Genomic DNA, 16,035 nt, shown 5'->3' on the forward strand with positions numbered 1-16,035 from the left:
AGTCATTTATTATTAAAATTCTGCGAATTATTAGTTTTAATCAAAACTGGTCGGAAAACGATTGGAAAAGAATTGTCAGCTGAGACGCAAAACAAAAATATATTGTGGCGTACGACATAAAGAACTATATATGCAGAGGAAAGATGCAGATAAAAGATCAAATAACAATAAATGCAAATATTTAATATACAGGTTTTTTATTAGTAAATTTTGACATCTTTCTTCTTTTTTGCCTGTGATTTGCGCTTGCAATCGCTCGGTTCATTTCGCGCAGCCTAATATATGTCCTAGTCCTAATGAGGCATAGTAATGCCTCTCTCGGTATTTTAATTTTCAATTGTGGTTCTATTATTTTTGCTAAGTTTTGAAATATAAGATTTTCTTTATTCAAACTGGATCCGTGATATTTAGCAAACTCAATATTCATTATACGAGCACATTGTAATAATTTGTCACTCGGATACATACATTTTCCTCGCGAAATAACTTGCAGCCAATCTTGGTCACCCGTTGTTTCCAATTGGCGCGTTTCAATACCTAATGTTTTATCTGTGCTTTTAAATCTAAATGCTACGTATCCGGCTATATATTTTGCTTTATATTTTGCTGGTGTCTGTTCTTCTGTACTGGACGATGCTGCTGTCTGTTCTTCTGTACTGGACGATGCTGGTGTCTGTTCTTCTATACTGGACGATGCTGGTGTCTGTTCAACATCCATCGAAACTTCATTTGATACAGGCAAAGGCATTGTTTCAGCTAACACATTTTCGTTTGATGTTAGTGGAGGTACTGCATGGAGATGCAACGTCGGGATAGCATCAGGATGTATCTTCCTAGTTCGTATAGGTGAATAACCTAGTAGATGTTCTCGTAAGGGCTTCGTAAAAGCTTCATCAGCAAAATGCTTCGAACATATCCTAGCTGAAGCAAACAAGGTTTAAGATTCTTAAATATATGCTTATAATAATAAACAAGAGAAATCTATACAAAAGTACAAACCATTTTTTGGTGAAATATTTTCTTTTCCGCATGCTTGACGCCACTTATTACACAGTGCTGGATCCTTTGGGAAGGAAAAATATTTTATTTTATTTCCTTCGATCTTTCTGGTCTTTGCCAGATAGTTCCCACACCCTTTCACATTACACGTCATTGCGTACACTGTAATAATCACAAACGAATTACTCGACATAAACAGCGAACCGAGCGAACGCAGCCATTGCGAATCACCGAGTACATCCGATTCATTCCGATGCTACACGAATATGACGTAAGCTTGGAAAAAAGTGGTGGGAATGCGCAGTGGTCTGACACGGTATGAGCATACCCTTGTATTTCTACCATGGATTGGACCTTGCTCGGGCACGCGTACTGAAAGCGGACAGAGCGGTGAGCGCAGGTGAGCGGTCCACGCGCGTTTTCGCGAATGCTCTCGCGAGACGCATTTCGCAAAATTGTCCTCTCCCTGCCCCGCCCGGAACCCGCGGAATGTGGATGAGAAAGCGGCACCTTCTCGGATCAAATCAACTACGATGTGCCCGAAAAATCGAATGCCGTTTAGCCATTTATTATTTTAATATTTTTTTTTTATGTATCTCGATACCGGAACGGGGGAAACCTGCCTTACCGTCGCGCTCGTGCCTTCCGTCAGAGAATACCGGGACCGGCGTGTAGATGTCGACACGTGTCTCGAAAATGGCCTCATTGGCCTCGCGACAGCGATGAAGGGGAGAGAGAAAGAGAGGTACGTGTTTATCGTTTTATTTTTTACATTAACATTACTCGCGTGGGATGTAAAATACACCCTAGTCTTAGAAATCTACTAAATTCGCAGAATAAAAATTTGTCATCGACTGCGAAAGCTGCGCAAATCATTTCACAATTAAAGAAGAATTTTATTCGCACTTGTTATTTTTATTTAGAATTTTTAGAAGGTATATAGAATATTATCAATTTTCATTTAATTGTAATTAAATCATCAAAGAGAAAAATGAAAATTCAGATATAATGTTGGGGTGTAAGATTCGATACACCGCACGCGAGTAATTAAGTTAACAAAAAAACCCCACGAGTATATATAACGTAGGGTTGAGGGTGTCATTTTGTTTCAAATGAGACGCTATGGATTCTAATAAGTTGTCGTTATTTCCAAGACGAATTGTTACAAGGCGTACAGTGGTAGAAAAATAAATAAATATTTGATGATCGAAACGTTGAACTTTGAGAAATAAATGTCGCTACTTATTGTTAGTTTACTTTGACGGGTGAGCGCCTATAATCGTACACGCGGTTTCGTTTCCGTTTACTTTCGCGTCCTGCGCCCTTTCCGTTTCTTTGCATTGTCGTCGCGAATTGTTTCGATGTAACTGTGAGTGCAACGCGATATCGGATGCTCGACAGGCGCGTTTACTACTGTTGTCCATATGATCGAGGCGATCGCCCCCAAGGCCCGCGCCATGTAAAGTATCGTCTGATTGAGCCTCATGTCTTCCAGTCCGTAATACTAAACAGAGAAATTATATCAATAAAAATTCTAAATAATCTAACTGAGTGTACGTGTGTGTATAAGTGTTTGTAATATATAAAAATTCATAGTAAATAATTTAGATGATAAAGTGGACAATTTGAATTATTCTGCAAGTATAATAAAATTAAATTATTCCAAAAATTATACACGCAAATGAAATACAATAGTAATACCAAGCTCTATAATGCGGATAATGCGGATCGAATGTTTTTGCGCGCCAATTAAATTTTCCCGTAAAAAAAGTCTACCTGAAAAATAACAGGAGCCAGGGCATTCTGCTCCGGGTAAACCTCTTTTCTTTTCGGTCTTCCCATCGTCGACCTTAATATCCGCGTGATGTCTTGCGAGAGCTGTAAAGTTTTACTCACTTGTACCTCTTTGCAGAAATGAATATTTTCCCTTCGCGCCGCGTAAAGGGAGTACATTCTTATGTTTGTATATACCTTTACGTCCGAATTATCGGACAGATATTGCTTCGCGTAATGCAGGAGCGCGGTGTATCGTGGATCGCAGAAGTCGGCCTCCCTGTGCCCCGTCAATTTGTCCCTGCTCCACAAATTCAGCACGCAGGTTTTCAAAGCGTGTTCCGTCCACGTTCGGCCGAGCGTGTTCTTGATTTTCGTTTGCAACTCTTTCCACTGCAAGTTATACATATATATATTAATAGATTTTCAATATAAGAAATACAAAAATAAATAATTCTCTTTACCTCGAACATTGTTCCACTCTTAGGCTCGTCGATGTGCGCCAAAACGCTGCTAGCTAATACCTCATTTATATGAAGATCCGTTAAACCCAAAATTTGCGTAACATGAGCGATCGGAGCCCCGCCATCGTCGTCACTGCTAAGATAGATCGTTCAATTCTCTCGTATCCTTCCTCTTATACTTAATTAAATTAAAAGATACAATTTTGCAGCTATAATTGCTATTATTTACTCGAAACGCGTTTTTATCTCTTATTTATAGTATTTTGTTTTATTTAATTCGCTAAATATAAGTTAATATATTTAGTTATAATTAGCTTTACGGTTTTTTTTAACGTATGTTTAATATTCAAATTTATTTTTGCCAGAAACAAAAAATTTCTATATTGTAAGAATAATGAGAAATTGCGATTACATACGCGTTTAAAGTGATGTATAGCCTGAGGAAATCCGCAATCGATGATTTTCGGCCGTCGAAACTCTCATTGTTTAAACAATCTAATAAAAATTGCACCCAATCGCCGTCACCGCTCACATTCGTCAATGTTTGGCCTCTGGCAATCAGACCGATGATCGCTGGTAGGGTTGCGAGAAATTCCATGCCATCTTCATAGGTATACTTAAAATCGAACATATGTTATTTCACGAGTTAATTAATTCATGATAGATAATAATTTACGCGTTAATTAATACATGGTAGATATAATAACTGTCTCCAATGTAAGTGTATTCCTATATATGCAGAGAAAATCACATGTCATTTGTTTCTATGTTAATTAGTCTTGATTATAAAAATTCATGAATTCATGAAATTTGATATTTCGCGTAAACATTTTTTGCTATTTATATTATAACATTTCTATAGTATTTTACTCTTTTTAAAGATATAATTGCATTTTTTATTGCGTGTTTTATTATTATACAAAGGAAATATTTTGATTGTTATTACTTGCAATGTAAATTTTAACGAATAATCCTTGGTAGTTTTTTTTTATCAAGTTTCTATTTATTGAGCAAATTTTTATGATGACAAAGTATCTTCTCGACTACCTCCCAATAAGTGTAGGGCATAGCACCGTGCCTTTTGGCCTCCTTCGCCTGTTTGCTGACGTCGAAAATTGTGAGCGCGACCGACAATCTATGCAAAGGGGTAATTGTCTCAGGCATCGAGCGTAGAACGGAAGCTATCGTTTCACCCCGTGGTCCCGACCACCATTCTGTACATTTTTTACGTCGCGATGTCCAGTCGGCGATCAATGAAGCGGTTTGCTGCTGCGTCGGGACGTCGCCGGTTAAGAGCAACCAAAACACAGCTTCCGCGCTCGGCGAGTTTCCTTCGCGAGGCAGCAGAGCGATCACTTCCGGTATAGTCAATCCACGGTACACGATCTGGAGAAGTTTAAATTTTAACGTTAAAGTTTTAAACGGAAAGATTGTGTAAATCTGTGCTTGATGAAACTTTTAATAATTTAATGTTAGATTTTTACGGAATTTAAAGTTTTACGAAAATGAAAAGTTTGATTTTATAAAATTGTATCATATTTTATGTACATACATTTAAAAAAATTATATATATAATATATTTTTTATATATTCAATATTTAATTTATTAATTTATCTATTTATTTGTTTTTTTTTAGTAAATATTCTGTCTTTTAATTTATAAAAAAGATAAGACTGAAATACGATCAAACTCATAAAATGATGGAAAATTCGTAATACCGTTCCTTTCATCTAATTTTTTGCGCCACGTTTTATGCGACTCGAATAATAGCTACGGACAGATGAATTTAACAATTCGCGATTAAACATTCTGCGATTATTACGCCGTGTTTAGGATCAAGTTCCGAGGTTTCCCTGACGATGGTTTTTACGTCGCTTAATCCCGCGTACAGGTCCTCGACCGTGATCTGACTAACGACGCTCGGGCCGAAGTGAAATCGAAAGTTTCTCAGAAGATCGTGGTGCACGGGAATCTTCTCGCATAGGGCCTCCTTTAGATTTGTGCTCGTGCTGGGCTCTCCCCTCGTCCTGCTCACCTTAGGGCGACAGATTCCGTATTCATCGCACTCGTCAGAAGGGTCGCTCTTATACGTTATCTCTCGCGTGGATTAAAACGCGACGTCACTTCGATAGAATTCCCGAATTTTGCGAAATTACATTCGCACGCGCGATCTCGCGTACTTTGATAAATTAGTTTTCCAACCGTCAGTACGTGCCGTTCCCCCGTTCCGAAGCTGGCTTGCCCATCGCCGGGAAATTGCATCACGCAACTCTTCCTCCCGTCCCACGGAACGAACATGTGGACTCTGTGACACCGGAGTCCTCTTGACAGACGTAACATATCTTTCGTAATAATTTGTTCAATCGTGAACCCGAATTAACGTGTAACACGTTGCGCGCGGAAGATGTACAAGATGAAGTAATGGTAAGCTCTTTCGTAATACTTGAATTTATCTTTTTACGTTGAACTAAACGGAAGAATTTTCTCGTTAAATCACTTTAGAGGCATTTTGACACATTTAGCTCTCGCTTCTGAAGAAAAATCAGAAGCGAGAGCTTTCGAGTTTGCTGCTTCGCTGTTTTCGTGATATATACACTTCAAGCGGTTCTCTTCCATTCAAAAAGAACTTCCGCACTCGGGGCACATCGTTGCTGAAAAATAATTGTGCAAGTGAGAGTTTAAAATGATATAGTTCACGGCTAATGTCTCACTGGCTTTTTATTGTGAACGTCGTGCATGTGCATACAAAATGAGGGATCACATATCCCACCCTTTGCCGGTCGCTGCCGGCGCCGTCGCACTCTCTCGCGCCGGCAGCCGGCAGCCGTTACAAAATCGGTTTCCGGTTAACTTTGCGTTTATGCAAATTGGAATTGAGCGATCTTACGTATCCTTTATATGCCGCTGTCTCGTGTGACACTTTTAACATGTGCGTTCGAGCGTTCAAACGTAACAGATAATAACGTCGGCGACGCTCTCACTCTATTGCTGGTGTGTAACGGCGACAAACTCGGTGCGTCGTGAACGAGTCCCGGGGATTGGCGACTTATTTCGAGAGAGAGAGAGAGAGAGAGAGACACCTAAGGTAGAAATTACGTGCACGTAGCATCCGTCTTAGAGTAAATATAAACAGTAACAACGCTAACACACGATACATGCCGATAGAATCTATGTGTATACAACATCTCGATAATATGTTAACGATTACACGCGATCGACTGACCGTTCTTAACATTAGATCAATAACCGATTAACCAATAACTCTCTTAACAGCATAGTAAAATATATGTGTGTATGTATATGTATACTATTGCTTCGTCCTCGCCAAGTACCAGCTACCTACAGCGTGAATATAATTAGGCCGAACGCGGGAAAGGGTTGAGCTGAGAGGAGTTCCGCGCTGCATTTCGCTACCTTCTTGCTTCTCGCTTAGTGTATCGTATATAGCTTTTTTTTCTAACGTTTTTACGCTATTTAATAATTGTTCTTCCGAACACTCTAACACATGTGTTAATTTCTACGCACGATCCCGTTCCGTCCGGAGAACGAAACTCATTGAAAATCGGTAGTACACACGTAGTTTCGACAGACACGCGAAAGTAATTTTATTGCTTGAAATTGAATTTGTCTAAAAAATTATAATTCTTATCATCGTAATATACTGCAATTAATATCGTAATCGACGGTCTATGCGAAAGGAAAATCGTTAAACGTGCGGCTAATGCAATTGTGAATACAAAAAGGTGAATACTGCAGGGGGAGTCAGATCCTTTCCGTTGAAAACTTCGTCCTTGCCGAGATTTCAGCGAACAAGACCCTTCCTCTCCCCCCCACCCCTCGCTGGATTACGAAATCTCCGATATATACGATTCAAGCGGTGATTAATTCGCGTGTCGCAGCGGATTCACCGTTGACGTAAATCTCGATTATTATTGTCGCTTATTTCAAAATCGCTCGTCCACTCGGTCGCGTAATTGCGCACACACGTTCGACTTGCAGTCGTTAGAAGAGTCACCTTCATGTGACGTCCGCCGCTCTCGTTTCTCTCGTGACTCTTGAGCGACGTGCTCTTCTTCGATCGAGCGAGTCCTCGTCGCTCTGATGGTTTCATTGCTCGCGGACAAGTGTGGCACACGATACGACACGATGCATTGTATAATCGACTGCCTCATAACGGGGAAGCGGGTCTAGTCTTAATGTCAGAGAAGAATGCACTTCTCGCCGGTGTCGTGTGGATGGGCTCGCATCGGTTGCGTCGCCGCGGGTGACGGCGAGTTCGGCCTACCTTCTATGGCCTGTATGCTCTTCATCAGTTCCCGAAAAACCTGTCGATCATCAAAAGGTACAATGCTAGTCTCCCTGATTGACGCTCTCTCAGCTTTTTTTAAGAGGCGAACACATGAATGGTCAGCAAACATAATACACGCAAGGACTGGATTAAGAAAAAAAGAGAAAAAAAATAGACAGTAGAGCTAAAATTTAAGAAAATTCAAAATAATAGGGTTTTCCGAAAACCTCGAGCTTATTTTCAAGCTCTTCGACGAATTTTCCCGTCGTCGATTTAGCGAGTACCTCAGTAACCGCGTTACGCGCAATTTTAGTATATTAAATGCTAAATATGAACGGTAATTGAAGCGTACATTAAAATTCTAACAGAGTTAAGTTGATCTTAATACGAATGAGACGCAGATTGGCGGTGGGCGAGATTAATAAATAATGTATAACGCGCACCTGCACCACGCGACAGTTAAATCTGGCACTGCACTCGACGTAACCGCATCTCCAATGCTTCCGGACGAGGTTCACGATGTCTCGGTACCTGGTCCCGGAAGCGACGGTCTGCGACAGTTCGTCCTGCTTGTTCCCAACCACCAGCAGGGGTACGCCTCTCATGTCGCGCGCCTCGTAGATTTGCTCGCGTAACGTTCTGATGTACTGAACACAATCGGTCGAAAAAATGAACGAAAAACACATGCGAGATTGACACGCGTTAATTCATTCATGTCCAGCGGGCCACATATGTCAGCGTGTTTAAAAAAAATCATATCTCTGTTAAACATTGAATCATTAAAAGCAAATAAGACACTTTTTAAAGGGGCCCGCTTAAACTTCAATAAGAAATTATTATCGTAAAAACTATTGTAAAGTATAAAAAATTACTTGCTTGATAAGATCCATAAATAATTAAAGCAGATGTGTTTTTTTTTTAAATGTCAGACATGGAAAGATTAATTGAAGATCAGTGCATACGATATTTTAAATTATTTTTTTTCTCAGTATTTTAATTTATTACTATCGATCTTATACGTGGGCTATCTGAGTGCACGCTTTTAAGGTCAGAAGGTTAGAATATTATCAAAGAAGGTAAACACAATTTAGAAAGATTCTTCTCTGCAGTCATTAATTACTTATTGTACCAATCTCGCGTAACAATGTTATCAACGTCACGGTGCGTTTTTCATTTTGACTGACTATTAGTAAAATCGATTTAACGTCAGCTAACTTGCCGTTACTCTTTGTCCTCGAGAGACCATCTTTCGTCAAACCCCCAGACAAACAATCCAGATAATCAAACTTTTATGCCGGCAACTTTGACGCGACTTGAAGTCGGAAGTCGTGACGGCGGCTTTCGCGAGAAAGGAAAAAGCTCGCGAGGAAAACTTTGCGAAAAAGAGATAAGCGCGGAAGTCGTGACGACGGCTGTGCCGTGTTTCTGACGTTCGTCCGAAGCAGAAGTTCCGTCTCTCGCGAAGAGGCCCGCTCTCGCAATTTGTCGCGTTTTTTTTTTCAACATTCAATCTCGATTGTAGATACCTGAAACGTGTCCTGATTGCTGAGATCAAACACGAGCACGTACGCTGTCGCGCTCCGTAGTCCGTAATAACGGAAGTCCGTCCATTCCAGGTGCGAGCTGACCGGGAAGTACGGGATGGTAGGCAGATCGGTGATCTTCAATTCGTATAATCGATCGGCCAGCACCACGCTCGGATAAAACGTCTCCCGCTTCTCGGTCGGTCTGTACTCCTCGGAAAACTCGCTCCAGACGAATTGCTGGCAGCAAAAGTCGCGCAAACGAAAATCACGAGTTCGTAAAAGCGAATTGCTATATGAAGGCAAAAATCGCGCAAACGAAAAAATCACGAATTCGTAAAGATATAATTATGGATACGAAGGAGGTCGATCGAAAGCTCTCCTACGAAAGCCAGAGTGTTCGGAGCTGGAATTTCGACCATTAAAAGAAATGTCAAAAGTGTGACCTGGCTTCCTTAGGATATTCGTCGTGCCTTTTAATTTCCTCGGAGAGCCGATAATCGTCGTCATCGATAAGCGGAAACTATCGGAAATGAACGGAGCGTCCGAGCGACTCGTTTCCGCGATTTGTTTCCTTCCCGACTTTGAAGCAAAAATTCTGACAAAGATTCTCGCCGATCGTACGACCCGCGTGTATAATTGCACTCTCGTGCAGGATATTTGCAAAGTCATCGCTGCGTCTTCGTTTTTTGCCAGATTGATAAAAATTACATAAAAGTAAGACTGATATAATATATTTGTAATCTTCAAATTCACAAATTATGTTAATTAAAATGTCTTTTTATTAAGGTAATTAGATCTTTAGAATTTCGATATATCCAGCTGTGGACGTTTAATATCCAAGAGATATTAATTGAGAGATTTGCAGGGCAGAGAGCAGTTTCACGCAAAGTATACGAAAGTATATGAAAGTTAACGTCTAGTTGAGAGGTCCAATCCTGTCCATTAAATCTTACTCGGATTATGCTCGTCTTTCCCACGCCGGGTGCACCCAGGAAGATGACCTTAACGCGATCTAATGTGTCCGCGGGGCTGTCCTCCTCTTTCGATCCTCCTTCGGCGCCTTCGTAAGTTATTGTATTTCCGCCTCTTCTTTCCAAAAAATCGAGGTCCAGCTCTGCGACAGAGATGACAGAATCGTATACGCGCTAATAACACGTAATAAATAATACGAGATAAGAACTTGTTGCTCATACATATATATATATATATAGCAAAGCTATTTTATTCCGTAACTATGAGATCCGGTTTCCGGAATATTGCAACGAGAGGAGTAAACCTCGTTCGCGAAACACTTCCGTGATGGGTGCGTTAAAGTTCTGCAAATTATATAATTTTGATGAAACGTATACGGGAGTGTACAATATCGTATGATCAACCAAAGTTATTCAAAGTACAAGAACTGTTTTACACAAAGAGCACTCGTTATAATCAACTCTCCCATCAGTATTAAATTCAGAAGCTTGCTCTCTGTTAGAATACATTATAATCTTGAAACAAAGCGAGGTACTCGCGAAGAATCCACGTGGCGTACAATTAACGTTGATAAATATTACACAGCCTAATTAATATGCACGTGGTTAAAAGTATCAGAAAATTATCGTCTCGCACTTCCGCGGGCATAATTGTTAAATATGACAGGTCCGCGGAGAGGGCGCGCCGCGGCCCGATGGAATAAATGAATTAGTTAACAATATTCAGATGGATATCCGGAAGATATTGCGGAACGAACTTTACGCGGCAGTCAAGTTAGAAGATCGTTTCGCGAAACGCGAAAGTCCGTCCCGTGCAAAAAAAGCTGGGGAGAAAGATGCTCCTGACATTTGTTTTGCCGACTTTGCAGCAAGTTACTCTAGTTCTCCGTCGTAAAAATATATTATTCATGAAGCGAGAGAATATTTTTAGGGACTCATGTCACCCATAAATCATGATATACCACGCACCTTTCGTGCGAGGATTCATTTGTCTCCGCAAGTATTTTGAATCGTAAAATTACTTTATGATCACGTGCGCAGGAGTGAAACAACAAGTTTGCATGGCACCCACGACCGAGTGAGCTCAATTTAAGCGTACAATTCCATGAAAAGATAAATAAATAAAATGTAAATCGGCGAGGATACGCCGCATGCGAAAATGCGTGTACGGAACGTGCAGAGAGAAGCTTTGCGATTTCATGAAATTTTAATTTATGGAATTTCAAGTGAAACATATGCGTGAGTGACGACAAATTTGTAATGAGCGATACAGTAATTACAAATTGGCTGAAAGCTGTACTCGCGACATTGCTTTCGCATAACCAAATCGACGTGTAATTATGGATGCTTATATGAGATTTTATTCCGCTCTTTTGAACACGATGCGCCAACCCACGCCGCCGAATAAATAAAAGCACCGACGCGACGGATGCTTATAACGAAAATGCTTTATAACGGAAAATCAATTCCCAATTCATAATTAAATCATTGAATCAATTCGGAAGATTAAACGTCTTTACAAATAAGACATGCATTACATTGTAAAGTACCTCAATAAGTATCAATTATATTTAAATCAGGAGGAAAAAATATATATTTTCACATGTAGGGCAAGAAAATTGATGATTAAATAAAATGGATATCGATCTTCGACTTTTTCAGAATAAAAATAAAAATATCTCACATGCATTCTGTATGGTTGAACTTATCGAGACATCACACGTGTATTGACAAACGAATCTCGTTTACCCAAAAGCCGTTTATTCGCGTGTAAGATCGAGCTCGATGGGAATTCATTGTCCTTCGTGCGATCCATCAGATTTATAATTGCAATTAGAACATTGCACTCGCGGCGAAGGGCGAATATTCGCGTTGCATTTATCGCCGCGTTCAGACGACCTTCGTGGTCGAAGTTCGCCGATCGACTGACGAGAAACTCCGGAGTACTGTCTCTTCTAACCAGGGATCAACGACCATATATATTATATATATATATATATATATATATATATCTACACATAATATATGAAAGAAATTATCGATTTATCTCTTTCAAGGTGGCATTTAAAAATATATACATATATACTTTTTAAATTATATATTATATGTATTTTATATATATTTTATATATACACATGTATAATTTATACTGAAGAAATATATATATATATATATATATATATATGTATTTTTTTTTAGTTTTTTAATATGTATATACAATTCTTTAGTTATAAATTACATTAAATTTTATCTAACGAAATATATACCTTAAACTATGTAACTTGAAATAATCGCGATATCTATGTTTTACCGATTGTATTCATTATAGGTCTTCAATAGGTAAATTTTTTTTGTGAAGTAATAAAAAAATATTTTTAAGTTTTCTTTAATTAACGTGCTAAATTATAGGAACTGGAAAAGGGAAGTACGCTGACGTATTAATTGGATTAAGTGTATACAAATTACCACGTTATGCTTTGAAAGGTGTCGGGCCATTATTGTTATCTCACCATGGTATTATAGTACAGAAACTTTAATTATGCATAGGTACAGGCTTTTACTGAAGTTTTTAATTAATTTTAGCTCATGTTAATACACGTATATAATCAAGTAATCGATCCTTTTGTTTGCGAGAGCGCGTTGATTTTAACCTTTGGAAAACTGTGATATAATTAATGACGTTCACGTAATATTCAAATTTCTAAAAAAATTGTAAATGTAATTTATTGATAAATGAAAATAATATTATAAAGAAGACAACAGAAATGAGTACAAGAAGAAAATATTTAAATATACATAAAATATATTTAATATATCTCTTTCATTTGAGAAGGGAACACTTCTAATATAAGTCTGTTATATGATATAAGTTATAAAATATAAAATTATAGTAACAGATCATTATAACAATATAATAAATCATACCATGTAAATTATAAATAAATGTAAGCTGTCATATAGTGGTGGATGACAGGCGGGTGACAAAATATTTTGCAAAACTTACAATACTTACGATAATGCTTGTGCGGCGGGAGGCTTCGCCTCCTCCAGCCGCTCGCAGTTTTTGTACCTATGGTTATCGGTGATTTGCAAAAAATTCCTCACAACTTGCGCCGCACCAGCTCTTGTTAACTCCGACGCGATTTCATTGCTTGAGCCTTGTAAAGTTAATTAAGACGAATTCAATTCTGTCGGTTACTAACCACGTTCGCTCATGCGATTGTACTTTGATTTATCTCTTTTTTTTCTCCTTTTCTATTTGTTTCGGTATATTTGGGTATATTATTAAATGGCAATGAATTATTTCCTTCGATAAAAATTATCTCTCACTTTATTCTAGATTTTATAATCTAAAAAACCAGTGTCGTTCAGTCTCGTTGACTAGATTATAAATAAAAGAGTTTCATTGTCCATCAGGGGTTCTTCGCTCCACTAATCAAACAACAATTTCGGATTCGATTTCATCTCCCTCTTTATTCTCTCCGGGGACGTCTATTGTAGCCTATTATAGGTAGCTTTATAGATAGGCGTATTACGTAACTCGCGGTACCTCACGTACACGTGTATCCCGCAATATCGGACAACCGATCATACTGATCGACACGTTATTCTTCAAGTACCATAAAGTTAGTGATTGTAACGGGCGTAATCTTGACGAGTTGCATTTCCGATGTTTCGCGCGAAAGAAAATCCACTACTGCAATTTTAATTTAATTCGCCTCGTCACGGATAAGCATAGAGATCGTTTTGGCGTAATCAATGAGATCGAAATCTGAACTTGCCCCGAGATTACACGTCCCGATTTTGATTGTTAACAATTATTCTATAGATTGTACTTCGTTGATTGACAACGGATTCGCATTTCGTGATCGACCGATCGTTTTTGTGATCCTCGATCTTTCTTCCTTCGGATCTCTTCCGGATTGCGCACGCCTAGCTCGTCTGGATCCGATTCATTAGCTGCACTCGGACTTGGCGAACGCATGCGTCTCACAATCGGACAGCATCGTTGTAGGACGTCGTCGCATTATTATCATTTTCTTTTGATTTATTTTACGGTCGACGAAAACGAGACGACACGGCGCGAGCGAAGTGGAGACGGTCGTGGCGTGTGTCAGACGTGGTCCACGCGCCAGTATTGCTTTACGTGTATTGCTTCCCGAGGAGAAACAGACTTGGCGGTGCGCGGGGGGGGGGGATAATCGTCAACCGAGATTCGTCAGTGAAGTTTCGCAGGCTCGATCTCGGGACCGTCCGATTTCGCCGTCGACGGAGCCAGCGGCTGCCCTCGCCTCGAACACAATCGGTGCATCCTCTCCGGCGACGACGCGCGATCACAGAATCCCGCTTGGACCGCGAGGAACCCTCTCCCGGTCGCCGAGGGCTGACACACGATCGACGGTTATGCAATCGTGACGGACCGGCACCACGCGCCCCGCAGGCGTGTCACTGTCACGAAACGACGGCGACGCGAGAGTTCTCGTTTCAGGCAGCATCGCACGGGAGCAACGCACGAGGTAGAGGCGTCTCGGGCGGCAGCACAGCATAGTTCATCCCCCGGACGATCGAAACTACCCCTAGAAACGCACGGAGATGCTCGCGTTTTGCGCCTGCGTGCGAACCCGCCGCGGCAATTTCTCACTCTACTTGTTATAAATGCTTATTTTTACGAGCTCTTAATAGACGTTGCTTCACCTCGTCGACCTCGTGTACAGTATGTTTCGAGATAGTGGGTCGTAACTTCGCAGGTTTGTAGTGCTCGCTAAGCTGAATAAAAAAATGCCTTGAGATAGGTCCACAAATCAATGTTTTTTAAATAAATAGCGATTTTGTGCTTTTATAATATTTTTATGTTTGCAGTATATATGCAAGCAACAGATTATTCATAATATATTGTAAAGCCCACTTTAGACGATCTTTAATTTGCACCAGATTTCAAGATAGAATTTTATTTTTCTATTTTGTTTTCTCAAACATTTATTGCATTACATGACACATAAAATTATAAATAAAATTCTATCCTAAATTCTGAGAGAGATACAAATTATAAATCGTAAAGTGCATGGTTTAACAGTTTACGTAAATATTACAAATATTGTTGTATAAATATTAATATTTAAATATTGCTTGTCGAGAGAGTGTCAAGCGGTTCAAAATACACTAGGAATTAAAAAAAAATTTGGTGGCACAAAGATATTAAACATGCATTTTTAAATGGAAAATACAAAAAATACTTTTTTAAAGCTCCATTTAATTTAAATAATGCACATTTTGCGTTATACTTTAGGATAGAATTCTATTTATAATTTTATATGGCTTGCATTTTATAAATGTGTTTTTTTATTCTTTAAATGTTTTTTATGTTACATAGCACATGAAAAAATTTTAAATACAATTCTACTTTAGGTTTCGACACAAATTATATATTGTTTAAAATTGGAATAATAAAATAATAAAATAATAATCCAATTGTTAAAAATTTTTTGTTTTTACAAACGATAAACGATGAATAAACAGCTTACGTTATTGAAACAAAAAGTTGTTTATTTTAAATGGATTTATTTGTGTATTTATAGTAATTAAACGTTTTTTATCCAGTTCAGTAAGTACCACAAGCTTGTAAAGTTTTGAAACGCCCCGTGTATATAGGTATACATATATCTCCACACTTTACGTCAATATTTTATTATTAACACTGGAAAAACACGAAGAGAGCAGCTTGCACAGCTGCGCACATCTCGATTTATTTCGTACGTCAGAGATATTTATCTAGATATTTTATATTAAATTTTTAAATAGTAAAGAAAGAGAATGCGATGAAGAATGCAGCGCGAAGAGAAAGTCCGTCCTTTGTCCACAATTTTCGAAGCGTTTCCTCGGATAAGTAAGAGCGGCAAGGCATAATCCTTCTTCATCTCCACAATCCTGTTTGTGCCAGGTAGCACGTGCATCATTCGCGCAGTTCACTCGTAAATCACATTTAATACAAAAATTGTTACTTTCTACATGTCGG

The 16,035-nt window shown here is 39.0% G+C and overlaps 4 protein-coding genes across 5 annotated transcripts in view; 1 reads left to right on the forward strand and 3 right to left on the reverse strand.

Annotated features, from left to right (window-relative positions):
• Positions 1-80: 80 nt before the first annotated feature.
• Positions 81-1,277, reverse strand: LOC112460531. Of its 2 annotated transcripts, none has more exons than XM_025025253.1 (2): positions 1,000-1,277; positions 81-917 (listed from the first exon to the last, which is right to left on the reverse strand). In XM_025025253.1, the coding sequence occupies exons 1-2, from the start codon at positions 1,029-1,031 to the stop codon at positions 182-184; spliced, it is 768 nt and encodes a 255-aa protein (XP_024881021.1). In that variant the 5' UTR covers positions 1,032-1,277; the 3' UTR covers positions 81-181. The 2 variants fall into 2 exon arrangements, with proteins under 2 accessions (XP_024881021.1, XP_024881020.1); XM_025025252.1 differs by having other exon boundaries at positions 81-921.
• Positions 1,278-1,351: 74 nt separating this feature from the next.
• The window catches only part of LOC112460526 (alpha-tocopherol transfer protein-like), a 35,845-nt gene continuing 21,161 nt past the window's right edge, over positions 1,352-16,035 (forward strand). Inside the window, exon 1 of the mRNA XM_025025241.1 lies at positions 1,352-1,744. The gene's annotated coding sequence lies outside the window, so the exon portion shown is untranslated. The remainder of the gene's footprint in view (positions 1,745-16,035) is intronic.
• LOC112460535 (probable citrate synthase 2, mitochondrial) lies at positions 2,130-5,872 on the reverse strand. The gene is made up of 8 exons (XM_025025256.1): positions 5,440-5,872; positions 5,060-5,272; positions 4,284-4,622; positions 3,653-3,852; positions 3,237-3,369; positions 2,971-3,165; positions 2,776-2,877; positions 2,130-2,503 (listed from the first exon to the last, which is right to left on the reverse strand). The coding sequence occupies exons 1-8, from the start codon at positions 5,575-5,577 to the stop codon at positions 2,303-2,305; spliced, it is 1,521 nt and encodes a 506-aa protein (XP_024881024.1). The 5' UTR covers positions 5,578-5,872; the 3' UTR covers positions 2,130-2,302.
• Positions 5,938-11,975, reverse strand: LOC112460534 (ras-like protein family member 10B). Its single transcript, XM_025025255.1, has 5 exons — positions 11,772-11,975; positions 10,005-10,165; positions 9,052-9,288; positions 7,969-8,172; positions 5,938-7,562 (listed from the first exon to the last, which is right to left on the reverse strand). Exons 1-5 carry the CDS (start codon positions 11,836-11,838, stop codon positions 7,437-7,439), a joined length of 795 nt encoding a protein of 264 aa, XP_024881023.1. The 5' UTR covers positions 11,839-11,975; the 3' UTR covers positions 5,938-7,436.

Source organism: Temnothorax curvispinosus, unplaced genomic scaffold, assembly GCF_003070985.1.
Source record: "Temnothorax curvispinosus isolate PA1 unplaced genomic scaffold, ASM307098v1 QBEX01010630.1, whole genome shotgun sequence".
NCBI classification, from domain to species: domain Eukaryota; kingdom Metazoa; phylum Arthropoda; class Insecta; order Hymenoptera; family Formicidae; genus Temnothorax; species Temnothorax curvispinosus.